The 12794-nt window shown below is 41.2% G+C and overlaps 1 protein-coding gene across 1 annotated transcript in view; it reads left to right on the forward strand.

Annotated features, from left to right (window-relative positions):
- The first annotated feature begins 271 nt into the window (after positions 1-271).
- Positions 272-12794, forward strand: part of ZNF157 (zinc finger protein 157) — a 37275-nt gene continuing 24752 nt past the window's right edge. Inside the window, exons 1-2 of the mRNA XM_007081604.3 lie at positions 272-384; positions 1990-2196. Coding sequence (XP_007081666.1) covers positions 2125-2196 — 72 coding nt within the window. The 5' untranslated portion in view covers positions 272-384; positions 1990-2124. The remainder of the gene's footprint in view (positions 385-1989; positions 2197-12794) is intronic.

Raw genomic sequence — 12794 nt, forward strand, 5'->3', positions numbered from 1 at the left:
CGCTTGCCTTCAGAAGGTTTCTACCCCTGAACAACGCCCCCCCCCCGCCCCCGCCTTCGGTGGAACAGCCCACTGTACGGAATGGGCGCTAAGATGGCGGCCCCCATGGAGGAAAGCCTGGGCACAGCCATATTCCTCGCCCAACAACGCCACTCGTGGACAAAGTCTCTGCCGATCCCTAACTGCACCTTGCTCGGAGTGAGTAGACCACAGCATCACAGCCCTTACGATCGTGTGCGAGAACAACCACGCAGAAGGGGCACGGTCAGGGGTGAGGACAGGAAACGGAAGTGGCCCTCAGAGGACGTTTAAGTCCTGTTGGCGCGCGACGCTAAAGCGAGTGCGTGAGGTTTTGTGGCGTGACAGTCATCAGTGATTTTTGAGGTGATGGCTTTGTTGGCTTTTGGGAATGATGAATTGTCAGTTTGTGAGGTCCATTGGTGGGGAGTTAAGGAATCTGGTGAATGGGAATCTGTGCAGGTCAGGGATAGGGGATTCTGGGGTGGTCAGGTTTTTAGATAGCTTGCTGCTTCTTGTTGTCAAGTCTTAATAGAGTGTGTGTTTAGGTTTTTCCTTATCAGTCTCCCCAGAGATTTGCTAATCTTATTAGCCTTCACAAAGAACCAACTTTTGGCCTTGTTCATCCTCTCTGATGTACCTTTGTTTTCTATTAATTTCTACTCTTATCTGTACCATTTTCTCTGTAACTTTTTAAGTCGAGACGTTACTTCATGAATGTTCACCCTTTCTTCATTGTTAAAAACCATGTAGAACGTGAATTGCTCTTGAAGAATCTCTTTAGCTGCATTCCACACATTTTGTACACACCATCTTACTATTATTGAGTTTTGTGTTTCTTTTTTGTTTATTCTTTACATTACTTTAATACAATGCTTTTGGCAGGGTTGACATTTTTATTACATTTTCTTATCCAAGGATATGGTATATCTGTGTGACTATTTTATATTTGTCAATTTTTGTTTAAATCATACTCGTCCACCTCCTTAAGTATATTTTGTGTATTTCTTGCTATCATTATTAATGGATTTTTGTTTTCCCGTTTTCATTTGTTTGATTATTGTTGCCATTACAGAGGAAAAATTATCTGCTCTTATAATTTTATCTGGTATCCAGCCCCTTATCAAATTGCTCTGAATGCTAGTAGTGTCAGGTTTTCTTTGTGTAAAATCATATCACTGGCAAGGAAAGCCACATTTCTATTAACTTGCAACATTTATTCTCCTTGTTTCATCTCTCATAGAGCCAGCAAAACAATTTTGAGTCATGTCAGACATCCCTATCTTGTTCGTAATTTTAACGGCAATAGCGTCATCATTTTACTTTTTAGCATAATATTTCAGGGCTATGCTTGGTAAATGATTTTTTGTGATATTTAAGTGATTTACTTCTTCCCTAGTTTTAGTTGGAGTTTTATTAGTAATATCTGCAGAATGGTGTCAAATGCTTTTCTGGTGTAATTTAATAACAGCATGCCCCCCCCCCCCATCTATTGATTAATAAATAACATTAATGTTGAATCATCTTCTGGAAAGAAGAGGTTAAGAGCTTCCTGTAGAAGAATTTAAGAGGGATTTTTCACCCTATAAATGGCAAAATAATTAAAGAGGGCAGAAGAGAGACCTTTCATTCAGGTTTCCAGGTTTCCTGCCTCCGCGGTCACCCACTAGGTCCCCATGGACAAGTCCTTCCTCTGTCCACCTCATAGGGCTTTAGCACCATTTGTTGCCCCAATTCTGCCCTCCCCACAAACCCCGATCTACCCTGAACCTGGAACTGAGGAGTAGGCTGCTAGGTAAGGTGTGAAGCTCCCTAGGGAGCCACCCCAGAATCCAGGACTCTGAGGTCATCAGTGTGACTTCAGATATCATGATTGTTTTCATAATCCACCCTAACACTCAGAGTGGGCGGTGCTGAATTTTGTGGTGTGAATGTAGAATGACACTGATGACATGGATACTGTCCTTTTAGGATTTCTTGGTGTCCCCGTGGAGCTGTTGAGTTTCCTCCTTACTGGAGGCTGCGGGATCTTCCATTCATTCTGACCGCAGCCCACATACAGACTCCCCTCCAGCTTTGGAAGGTGGGCTGAGACCCAGGGTGAACATGCCAGCTACTGGGAAATCACCCCAGAGGTTCCCTGCCCTGGTTCCAGGACAGCCTGGCAGATCCTTTGAGGTAAGGAGGAGGAGCCTACTTAACACATTTTTTCTTTTGTTTTTTTAAGGTAAATTTTAATTTTGAGATCATTGTAGATTCAAATGCAATGTACCATTTACACACTTTTCTCCAATGGGAACATCATGCAAAACCTTGGTACAGTATCACAACCAGGCTATTGACATATGGAACATTTCCATCACCACAAGGACCCCCTCATCTTGCCTTTTACATTTTTTTTAATGTTTATTTATCTTTTGAGAGAGAGAGAGAGATAGAGTGCAAGTGGGCGATGGGCAGAGAGAGAGGGAGACACAGAATCCAAGGCAGGCTCCAGGCTCCGAGCTGTCAGCACAGAGCCCGACGTGGGGCTCAAAGTCACGGACAGCGAGATCATGACCTAAGCGGAAGTCGGGCGCTTAACCCACTGAGCTACCCAGGCGCCCCTCATCTTGCCTTTTAGTAGCCACTTCCTTCCTCCCCCTACTCCCTCCTTGACTCCTGGCTGTCACTAATCTGTGCTCTCATTGTATAATTCTGTCGTATCAAGCATGACATAGGAATGGAATCATACAGTATGTAACCTTTTGGGACTGGATTTTACTCAGCGTAATTCTCCGGAGATCCATGCAGATTGTTGCATTTACGAATAGCTGGTTCTTTTTTCTTGCTGAGCAGTATTCCATGGTATAAATGTACTGCAGTTTGTTTAACCAACCTCTAGTTGAAGGGAATCTGGGTTGTTTCCAGTTTTTGGCTATTATGAATAAAGATCCTGTGATCGTTTGTGTAAGGATTTTGTAGGAGATGAATGACAATCGCTGGATTGTATGCTAAGTGCATTTCAAACAATTAATGGACTTAATTTCTGTAGTACAGTTTTAGATTTGCAGAATAATTGAGAAAAGAGTACATGCAGGTCCATTACCACTCTGTATTCCCCTACAGTTTCCCCATTATTCTTTTAAATGTTTATTTATTTTTGAGAGAGAGAGAGAGAGAGAGAGAGCAAGAGCGTGAGTGCGAAGGGGAGATGCAGAGAGAGAGAGAGAGAGAGAGAGAGAGAGAGAATGAGAATCCCAAGCAGGCTCCATGCTGTCAGCATAGAATCCAACGCAGGACTCAATCTCACGAACCATGAGATCATGACCTGAACCAACATCAAGATGGTGACCTGAGCCAAAATCAAGAGTCGGACCCATGTCCGACACTTAACCAACTGAGCCACCCAGGCACCCCTATAACTCATTTGTTTTTACCACTGAATAATATTCCATTGTATGAATGTGCCACAGTTTGCCTGTCCATTCACCTATTGAAGGACATCTTAGCGGTTCCCAGTTCTTGGCAATTATGAGTAAAGCTGCTATAAACATTTATATTCAGGTTTTTATTTTACTTTAGTTCTAATTTTTTTAGAGAGAGAGAGAGAGAGAGCGAGCATGTGTGTGCACGAGACGGGGAGAGGTAGAGGAGCCCAGTGCTGGGGTCTATCCCAAGACACTGGCATTGTGACCTGAGCCGAAATCAAGAGGCAGACGCTCAACCCACTGACCCAGCTGCCCCTATATGCAGGTTTTTGTGTCGATGTAAGTTTCCAATTCACTTGGGTAAATAACTAGGAGTGCAACGATAGGTCGTATGGTAAGACTGGCTTTGTGAGAAACTGCCAAGCTGTCTTCCCAAGTCCTTCACCATTTTGCATTCTCACCAGCAATGGACGAGAGCATTCCTGTTGCCCCACATCCTCGTCAGCATTTGGTGTTGTTGGGTTTTTGGATTTTAACCGTTCTAGTAGGTGTGTGATGGTATTTCCTTGTTTTGATTTGCAATTCCCTAACGAAAAATGATGGTGAACATAGTTTGTACGTGCTCATATGCCATCTGTATATCTTCTTCGGTCAAGTGTCTACTCAGATCTTGTCCATTTTTTAAATTGGGTTGGTTGTTTCCTTAGTGTTGAGTTTTAAGCGTTGTTTGTATATTTTAAATACAAGTCCCGGGGCGCCTGGGTGGCTCAGTCGGTTAAGCGGCCGACTTCGGCTCAGGTCACGATCTCGCGGTCCGTGAGTTCGAGCCCCGCGTCGGGCTCTTGGGCTGATGGCTCAGAGCCTGGAGCCTGCTTCGGATTCTGTGTCTCCCTCTCTCTGACCCTCCCCCGTTCATGCTCTGTCTCTCCCTGTCTCAAAAATAAATAAAACGTTAAAAAATAAATAAATAAAAATAAATAAATACAAGTCCCTTATCAGACATGTGTTCTGCAAATACTTTTCTCTCATTCTTAGGCTTGTGTCTTTATTTTCTTAATGGTGTCCCTTTTTTAAAAAAAAAAAAAGGTTATTTATTTATTTTGAGAGACAGAGCGAGCTGGGGAGGGGCAGAGAGAGACAGAGAGAGACAGAGAGAGAGAATCCCAAGCAGGCTCCTACGCTTGTCAGCTTGGAATCCCATGTGGGGTTTGATCTCGCGAACCGTGAGATCATGACCTGAGCTGAAATCAAGAGTTGGATGCTTAACCAACTGAGCCTCCCAGGCAGGCACCCCACAGTGTCTTTCATAGAGCAGAATTTTAAAATCTTAATAAAGTCCAACTTGCCAATTTTCCTTTTATGAATCATGCTTTTGGTGTTGTATTTTAGAACATCTCCAGACCCAAGTCACTTAGATTTTCCCTTGTTATTTTGTAGAAGTTTTATAGTTTTACATTTTGCATATATGTCTAATATCCATTTTTTTCTTTTATTTATTTATTTTTTATAAATTTTTTTTAACGTTTTATTTATTTTTGAGAGACAGAGAGAGACAGCATGAGTAAGGGAGGGGCGGAGAAAGAGGGAGACACAGAACCCGAAGCAGGCTCCAGGCTCCAAGCTGTCAGCACAGAGCCTGACGTGGGGCTCGAACTCACGAACTGCGATATCATGTCCTGAGCCAAAGCCTGACGCTCAACCGACTGAGCCACCCAGGCGCCCTCTTTTCTTTTTTTTTTTTAAAGTTTATTTATTTATGAGAGGGACAGCACGAGTGGGGGAGGGGCAGAGAGTGAGAGGGGGAGACACAGAATCCGAAGCAGCCTCCAGGCTCTGAGCTGTCAGCACAGAGCTCAATGTGGGGCTTGAACCCCTGCAAGATCATGACCTGAGCTGAAGTCGGACGCTTAACTGACTGAAACACCCAAGCGCCCCATTCTTTATCCATTTATTTATTGATAGACACTTAGGTTGTTACCATAGTTTGACTATTATAAATAATAATGAAATAAGCATAGGGATATATATATATATCAGTCCTCAATTTGTTCTCTATAGGTAAGTGTCTCTCTCTTTTTTTTTAAACTTTTTTTTTTTAATGTTTGTTTATTTTCGACACAAGGACAGAGCGTGAGTAGGGGAGGGGCAGAGAGGGGGGAGACACAGAATCAGAAGCAGGCTCCAGGCTCTGAGCGGTCAGCCAGAGCCCGATGTGGGGCTTGAACTCACGAACCTCGAGATCATGACCTGAGCCAAAGTCGGATGCTCAACTGACTGAGCCACCCAGGCGCCCCTATAGGTAAGTGTCTCTTATGGTTGGTTAAGCATCTGACTTCTGCTCAGGTCATGATCTCGCATTCGTGAGTTGGAGCCAGCATCGGGCTCTCTGCTGTCAGCCCAGAGCCTGCTTCGCATCCTCTGTCCCCCCTCTCTGTGCTCCTCCTCTGCTTGTGCTCTCTCTGTCTCTCTCAAAATAACGAACATTAAAAAAAGAATCTCTTATGGTTTGCTTTCCTCTCTTTTTTTCCCCTTCCCCTATGTTCATCTGTTTTGTTTTTTAAATTCCACAGATCAGTGAAATCATGTGGTATTTGTCTTTCTGTGACTGACTTCTTTCGCTTCACATGTCATTACAAATGGCAAGATTCATTCTTTTTGAGGCTAATACTCCATTGTATATTTATACCACATCTTCTTTATCCATTCATCAGTCGGTGGACTCTTGGACTGTTTCCATAGTTTGGTTCCTGTTGATAATGCTGCTATAAACGTCCGGGTGCATGTGCCCCTTCGAATCAGTATTTTTGTATCCTAAGATCCATTTAGAGTTAATTTTTGTGAAAGGTATAAGGACTATGTCTGGAGGTTTTTTTTTGTTTTTTTTTTTTTGCATATGGATGTCCAGTTTCCACCCAATTTGTTTTCTCCATTGAATTGCCTTTGCTCCTTTGTCAAAGATCAGTGGATTATATTTGTGAATCTATTTCCTTTCTTTTTGTTACACTGATATATTTTTCTCTTCTTTCACCAGTACCATGCTCTTTTTTTTTCATTGAGGTATAATTGACTTACAGCATTATATTAATGTACAACATAATCATTTGATATTTGTATGTTTTGCACAACGGCCACCACAATAAAGCCAGTTAACATCCATCACCGTACAGAGTTATAGAATTTTTTTTCTTGTGATGAGAACTTCGAAGATGTACTCTCATAGCAACTTTTAAATATTCAGTACAGTATAATTAACTCTGGTGGTCATGCTGTACGTTACATCTCCGTGAGTTATTTATTTGACCTTTGACTTCACCCATTTTGCCCACCTCCTACTCCCACATCTGGCAACTGCCAATCTGTTCTCTGTACTGTGAGCTTGTTTTTCTTTTAGATCTCACATGTAAGTGAGATCATACAGTGTTTATATCTTTCCCTGTCTTGACTTATTTCACTTAGCATAATGCCTTCACGGTCCATCCACATTCTTGCAAATGGCAAGATTTCCCTTTTCTTTTATGACTGAATAATACTCCATTGTGTGTGTGCGTGCACACACACACAAACACACACACACACACACACCTCATATTTTCTTTATCCGTTCATCTGTTGATGGACAGGCACCTCGGTTGTTTCCATATCTTGGCTATTGTAAATAATGCTTTACTGCACATGGGGGTGCAGATATTTCTTTGTTAGTGTTTTTTTTTTCCTTTGGATAAATATTCAGAAGCGGAATTGCTGGATGATATGATGGTTCTATATTTAATTTTTTGAGGAACCTCCATACTGTTTTCCATAGTGGCTGCACCGGTTTATGATCCTACCAGTGGTGGGTAAGGATTCCCTTTTCTTCACATCCTCATCGACATTTGTTATTTCTTGCCTTTTTGATACTGCCTAGCAATTCTAACAGGTGTGGGGTGATATCTTACTGTGGTTTCGATTTGTATTTCTCCTATGATTAGTGATTCTTTTTAAAAGTAGGCTCCATGCCCAATGTGGGGTTCGAACTCACAGCCCTGAGATGAAGAGTCGCACGCTCTACCAAATGAGCCAGGCAGGTGCCCCTAGATTACTGACATTGAGCATCTTTTCATGTACGTGTTGAGTATCTGCATGTCTTCTTTGGAAACTGTCTACTTAGATCCTCTGCCCATTTTTTTATAAAAATTTTTTTAATGTTATTTATTTTTGAGAGAGAGAGAGAGCGCACACGCGCGAGTAGGGGCGGGGGCAGAGAGAGAGGGAGACACAGAATTCGAAGCAGGCTCCAGGCTCTGAGCCATCAGCACAGAGCCCGAGGTGGGGCTCGAACTCACCAACCGTGAGATCGTGACCTGAGCCGAAGTCGGACGCTTAACTAACTGAGCCACCCAGGCGCCCCTCCTCTGCTCATTTTTAAATCGGATTTTTTTTTTATTTTGCCATTGAGTTGTGTGAATTATTCATATATTTTGGATATGAACCCCTTATCAGATATACGCTTTACAAATATTTTCTACCATTCGGTAGTTTGCCTTTTCATTTAGTTGATGGTTTCCTTTGCTGTGCAGAAGCTTTTTGCTTTGGTGTGTTACCAGTAGTTTATTTTTACTTTTGTTGCCTTTGCTTTTGGTGTCAAATCCAAAAAATCTTTACCGTGGAGCTTAGTGCCTATGTTTTCTTGGAGTTTTATGGTTTCAGGCTTTAGGTTCAAGTCTTTAATTCATTTTGAGTTAATTTTTGTGCATGGTGAAACTTTGAAAAAAAGTTTCATTTTTTTGCATGTGGCTGTCCCAGTTTTTCCAACACCATTTATTGAAAAAACTGTCCTTTTTCTTCACTGACTATTCTTGGGTCCTCTGACGTAAATTAATTGGCCATATGTGTGTGGGTTTATTTCTGAGCTCTCTATTCTGTTCCAATGATCTGTGTGTCTGTTTTTATGTCAATGCCACACTGTTTTGATTCCTATAGCTTTGTATTATAGTTTGAAATCAGAGAGCATGAGGCCCGCAGTGTTCTTTTTTCTCAAGACGGCCAGTCTGTTGTAGTTATTACAAGTTTTGTACATAGTTTGTTAGATTTATACGTAAGTATTTCATTTTTTTGAGTGATTATAAATGGTTTTATATTTTTTTTATTTTGGAGTCCACATTTGCATTGCTAACATAGAAATACAGTTGATTTTTGTATTATATTTTGTTTCCTGTGACTTTGATGAATTCAATTATTAGTCCCAGGAGTTTTATTTTTTGTAGATTTTTTTGTGATTTAAAAAACATTTTTTTTGAGAAAAAGAGTACGTGTGTGCATGGGGGAGGGGCATAGGGAGAGAGAGAGAGAGAGAGAGAGAGAGAGAGTCTTAAGCACACTCCATGCCCCATGGAACCTGATGTGAGGGCTCTACCTCACGACTGTGAGATCATGACCTGAGCCAAAATAAAGAGTTGGACGCTTAACGGACTGAGCCACCCAGGAGCCCCAAAGTTTTGTGATTTTTCTACATAGACAATCATATCATCTGTAAATAGGGACTTTTTCTTTCTTCTTTTTTATTCTGTACGCCTTTCATTTCCATTTTTTGCCTTATTGCACAGGTTAGAACTTCTAGCACTATGTTGAATAAGAATTGTGAGAATGGACGTTCTTGCCTTGCTGGTTAATCTTGTCTTTCACCATTAAGTGTAATGTTAGCTGCAGTTTTGTTTTAGATGCTGTTTATCAGGTTTAAGAAGTTCCTGTCTCTTCCTGTTTCTATTCATATTTTTTTTTTGTAGGAATGAATATTGAATTTTGTCAAATGCTGTTTTTTACATGCATTGATATGATCATGTGATTTTAAAAATCCTCTTAATGTGGTGGATTACATGGATTGATTTTTGAATATTGAACCTGCCTTGCATTCCTAGAATAAACCCCAGTTAGATATGGTGTATAATTCTTGTTTGTTTGTTTGTTTTTTTTTTTTTGAGAGAGAGAGGGCACAGTGAGCGAGGGGCAGATAGAGAGAGAGAGAGAGAGAGAGAGAGAGAGAGACAGAAAATCCCACAAGGGGCAGAGAGAGACAGATAGAGATACGGTGAGAGAGAAGCGAGGCTCACCCGAAGCGGGGCTTGAACTCACCTGATGTGGGACTTGTGGGACTCGCCTTCACCCAGTGTGGGACTCACGAACCATGAGATCATGACCTCAGCCAAAGTCAGATGCTTAACGACTGAACCACCCAGGCGCCCTATAATTCTTTTAATATATTGCTGAGTTATATTTGCTAATATTTTGTCAAGAATTTTTGCCTGCATATTCATGAGTGTTATTGGGGTGTGGTTTTCTTTTTTATACTGTGTTTGTCTGACTTTGTAATCAGGGAATGTGTTAGCTTCATGTGGCTGCCGCAACAAATTGCCACACACTTGGTGGCTTAAAATGACAGAAATGTGTTCTCTCGCAGTTCCGGAGGCCTTAAGTCCAAAATAAGTATCACTGGGCCCAAATCAAGGTTTTGGCAGGGTTGTACTCCCTCCAGAACCTTCCTTGCCTCTTCTAGCTTCTGGGGGCTGCCCCTGTTCCTTGGCCTTCCTCATTCCATTCTTATGGCCACCAGCATCTTCGAATCTGTCTCTGTTCTGGCTTTACATCACTGCCCTCTGTGTGTGTGGCAAATTTTCTTCTACGTTCCTCTTGTTAGGGTACATGTGACTGCGTTTAGGACCCACCTGGATAATTCAGGATACTCCTCTCATCTTGAGATCCTTAATCACACCTGCAAAGACCCTTTTACTCTTGCCATTTTTTAGAGGTGATATCCACAGGCTGTCAGGATTAGGATGCGGATATATTTGGGGGCCCCCTTTTAAGCTTATCACAGGTAAATAACTAGCTTTGTAGAATGAGTTAGGAAGAATTACTTCCTCTTCTTTTTCCTGTAAGAGGTTTTGCAATTGGTGTTAATTCTTTAAAAGAATTTGACAAAATTCTCCAGGAAAACTGTGTGGGCCAGTGATTGATTTCTTTCTTTCTTTCTTTCTTTCTTTCTTTCTTTCTTTCTTTCTCTTTCTTTTCTTTTTCTTCCTTCCTTCCTTCCTTCCTTTCCTTTCCTTTCCTTTCCTTTCCTTTCCTTTCCTTTCCTTTCTTCCTTCTTTCCTTCCTTCCTCTCTCTCTCCCTCCCTCCCTTTCTTTCTTTTTTCCTTCTTTTCTCTTCTTTTAAATTATGGATTAAATTTCCTTAGTAGTACTAGGGCTATTCAAATTATTTCATTCCAGGCAATTTGTGATAGTTTGTGGGTTTTTTTTAGGAAGTAGTTCATTTTATGTAAGTTATCAAATGTGTATATGAAGAATTATTTATAATTTTATTATCCTTTTGATGTCTGCAAGGTCTGTAGTGATAGTCTTTGTTTCATTCCTGATTTTGGTAACTTGTGTCTTCTCTGTTTTTCAGTCTTGCCAAAAATTTGTCAATTTTATTGATCTTTTCAAAGATTTATTTCACTGATTTTTATCTATTATTTTTCTGTTTTCAACTTAACTAATTTTTGCTCTTTTATTTAAAAAAATTTTTTTTAATGTTTATTTTTGAGAGACAGAGAGAGAGAAAGAGATGGGGCATGAATGGGGGAGGGGCAGAGAGGGAGACACAGAATCTGAAGCAGGCTCCAGGCTCTGAACTATCATCACAGAGCCCGATGAGGGGCACAAAATCACAAACCATGAGACCATGATCTGAATCAAAGTCGGACGCTTAACGTACTGAGCCTTCCAGGTGCCCCTATTTTTGTCTCTTTTCTATTTCTTTCCTTCTGCTTGCTCTGGGTTTATTTTAGTCCTATTGTTTTTCTTTTTTAAAAAGTAAAGTATTGAGGGGCGCCTGGGTGGCTCAGTGGGTTAAGCGGCCGACTTTGGCTCAGGTCATGATCTCACGGTCTGTGAGTTCGAGCCCCGCGTCGGGCTCTGTGCTGACAGCTCAGAGCCTGGAGCCTGTTTCAGATTCTGTGTCTCCCTCTCTCTGACCCTCCCCCGTTCATGCTCTGTCTCTCTCTGTCTCAAAAATAAAATAAACGTTAAAAAAATTAAAAAAAAATAAAAATTAAAGTATTGATATATAACATTGTGTAAGTTTAAAGTATACATATGTTTGATACATTTATATATTGCAATATGATTACTACCGTAAGTTTGCTAACATCTCAATCACATCACATAATTATCATTTCTTTTTTGTGGTGGGAACAATTTAAGTCTAGTTTATTAACAACTTTGAAGTTTATAATATTGTTTCCTATAATCACTTGCTGTTCCAAGTTTGTACCTTTAAACAGCATAACCTCAATATGGTTTCTTTTTCTAGGTTTTTGAAATGGACCTTAGGTTTTTCTTTTTGTTTATTTTTTTATTAAAAAATGTTTAATGTTTATTTGTTTATTTATTTTTTTTTGAGAGAGAGGGAGAGAGAAATGTCAAGCCCTGACTCACAAACCGTGAGATCATGACCTGAGCTGAAAACAGGAGTCAGACGTTTAACCGACTGAGCCACCCAGGTGCCCCGGGACCTTAGATTTTTGGTTTGAGACTTTCCTCTTTCAAATGTATGCATTTAGTGCTATACTTCCCTCTCAGCACTGCTTTAGATGTGTTCCACAAGTTGTAAATGTATGTTCATTTTCATTTAGTTTATTGTATTTTTAAAACTTCCTTTGAGACTTTCTCCTTGTACCATAGATTATTAGAAATGTGTCATTTGGCTTCCAAGTGTTTGGAGATTGTTTTGTTATCTTTCTTTTTTTAAATGTTTGTTTATTCTTGTGAGAGAGAGAGAGACAGAGAGAGAGAGAGAGAGAGAGGGAGAGTAGGGGCAGAGAGAGAAGGACAGAGGATCCAAAGTGGGCTCTGCCGTGACAGCAGAAAGCCTGATGCGGGGCTCGAACTCAGGAGCCAAGCTGTGAGATTACGACCTGAGCTGAACCAACTCAACCAACTGAGCCACCCAGGTGCCCCTCTCTTGTTAGCTTTCTGCTCTCTTGTTAGCTTTCCATTATTGATTTCTAGTTTCATTCCAGTGTGGTCAGGGAAAATTGCTCATTTTCTTTTTTAAAAATTTCTATTTGAGAGAGAGAGAGAGCATGCAAGCGGGGTAGCGGGGTAGAGGGGCAGAGGGAGAAAGACTCTTTTTTTAATGTTTATTTATTTTTGAGAGAGAGAGAGAGAGAGAGGGAGGGAAGTGGAGGGGCAGAGGATCTGAGGCAGGCTCCGCGCTGACGGCAGAGAGCCCAATGTGGGGCTTGAACTCACAAACCACGCGATCATGACCTGAACTGAAGTCGGATGCTTAACAGACTGAGCCACCCAGGCGCCCCAGAGAGAGAAAGAATCTTAAACAGGCTCCAC

Source organism: Panthera tigris, chromosome X, assembly GCF_018350195.1.
Source record: "Panthera tigris isolate Pti1 chromosome X, P.tigris_Pti1_mat1.1, whole genome shotgun sequence".
NCBI lineage: Eukaryota > Metazoa > Chordata > Mammalia > Carnivora > Felidae > Panthera > Panthera tigris.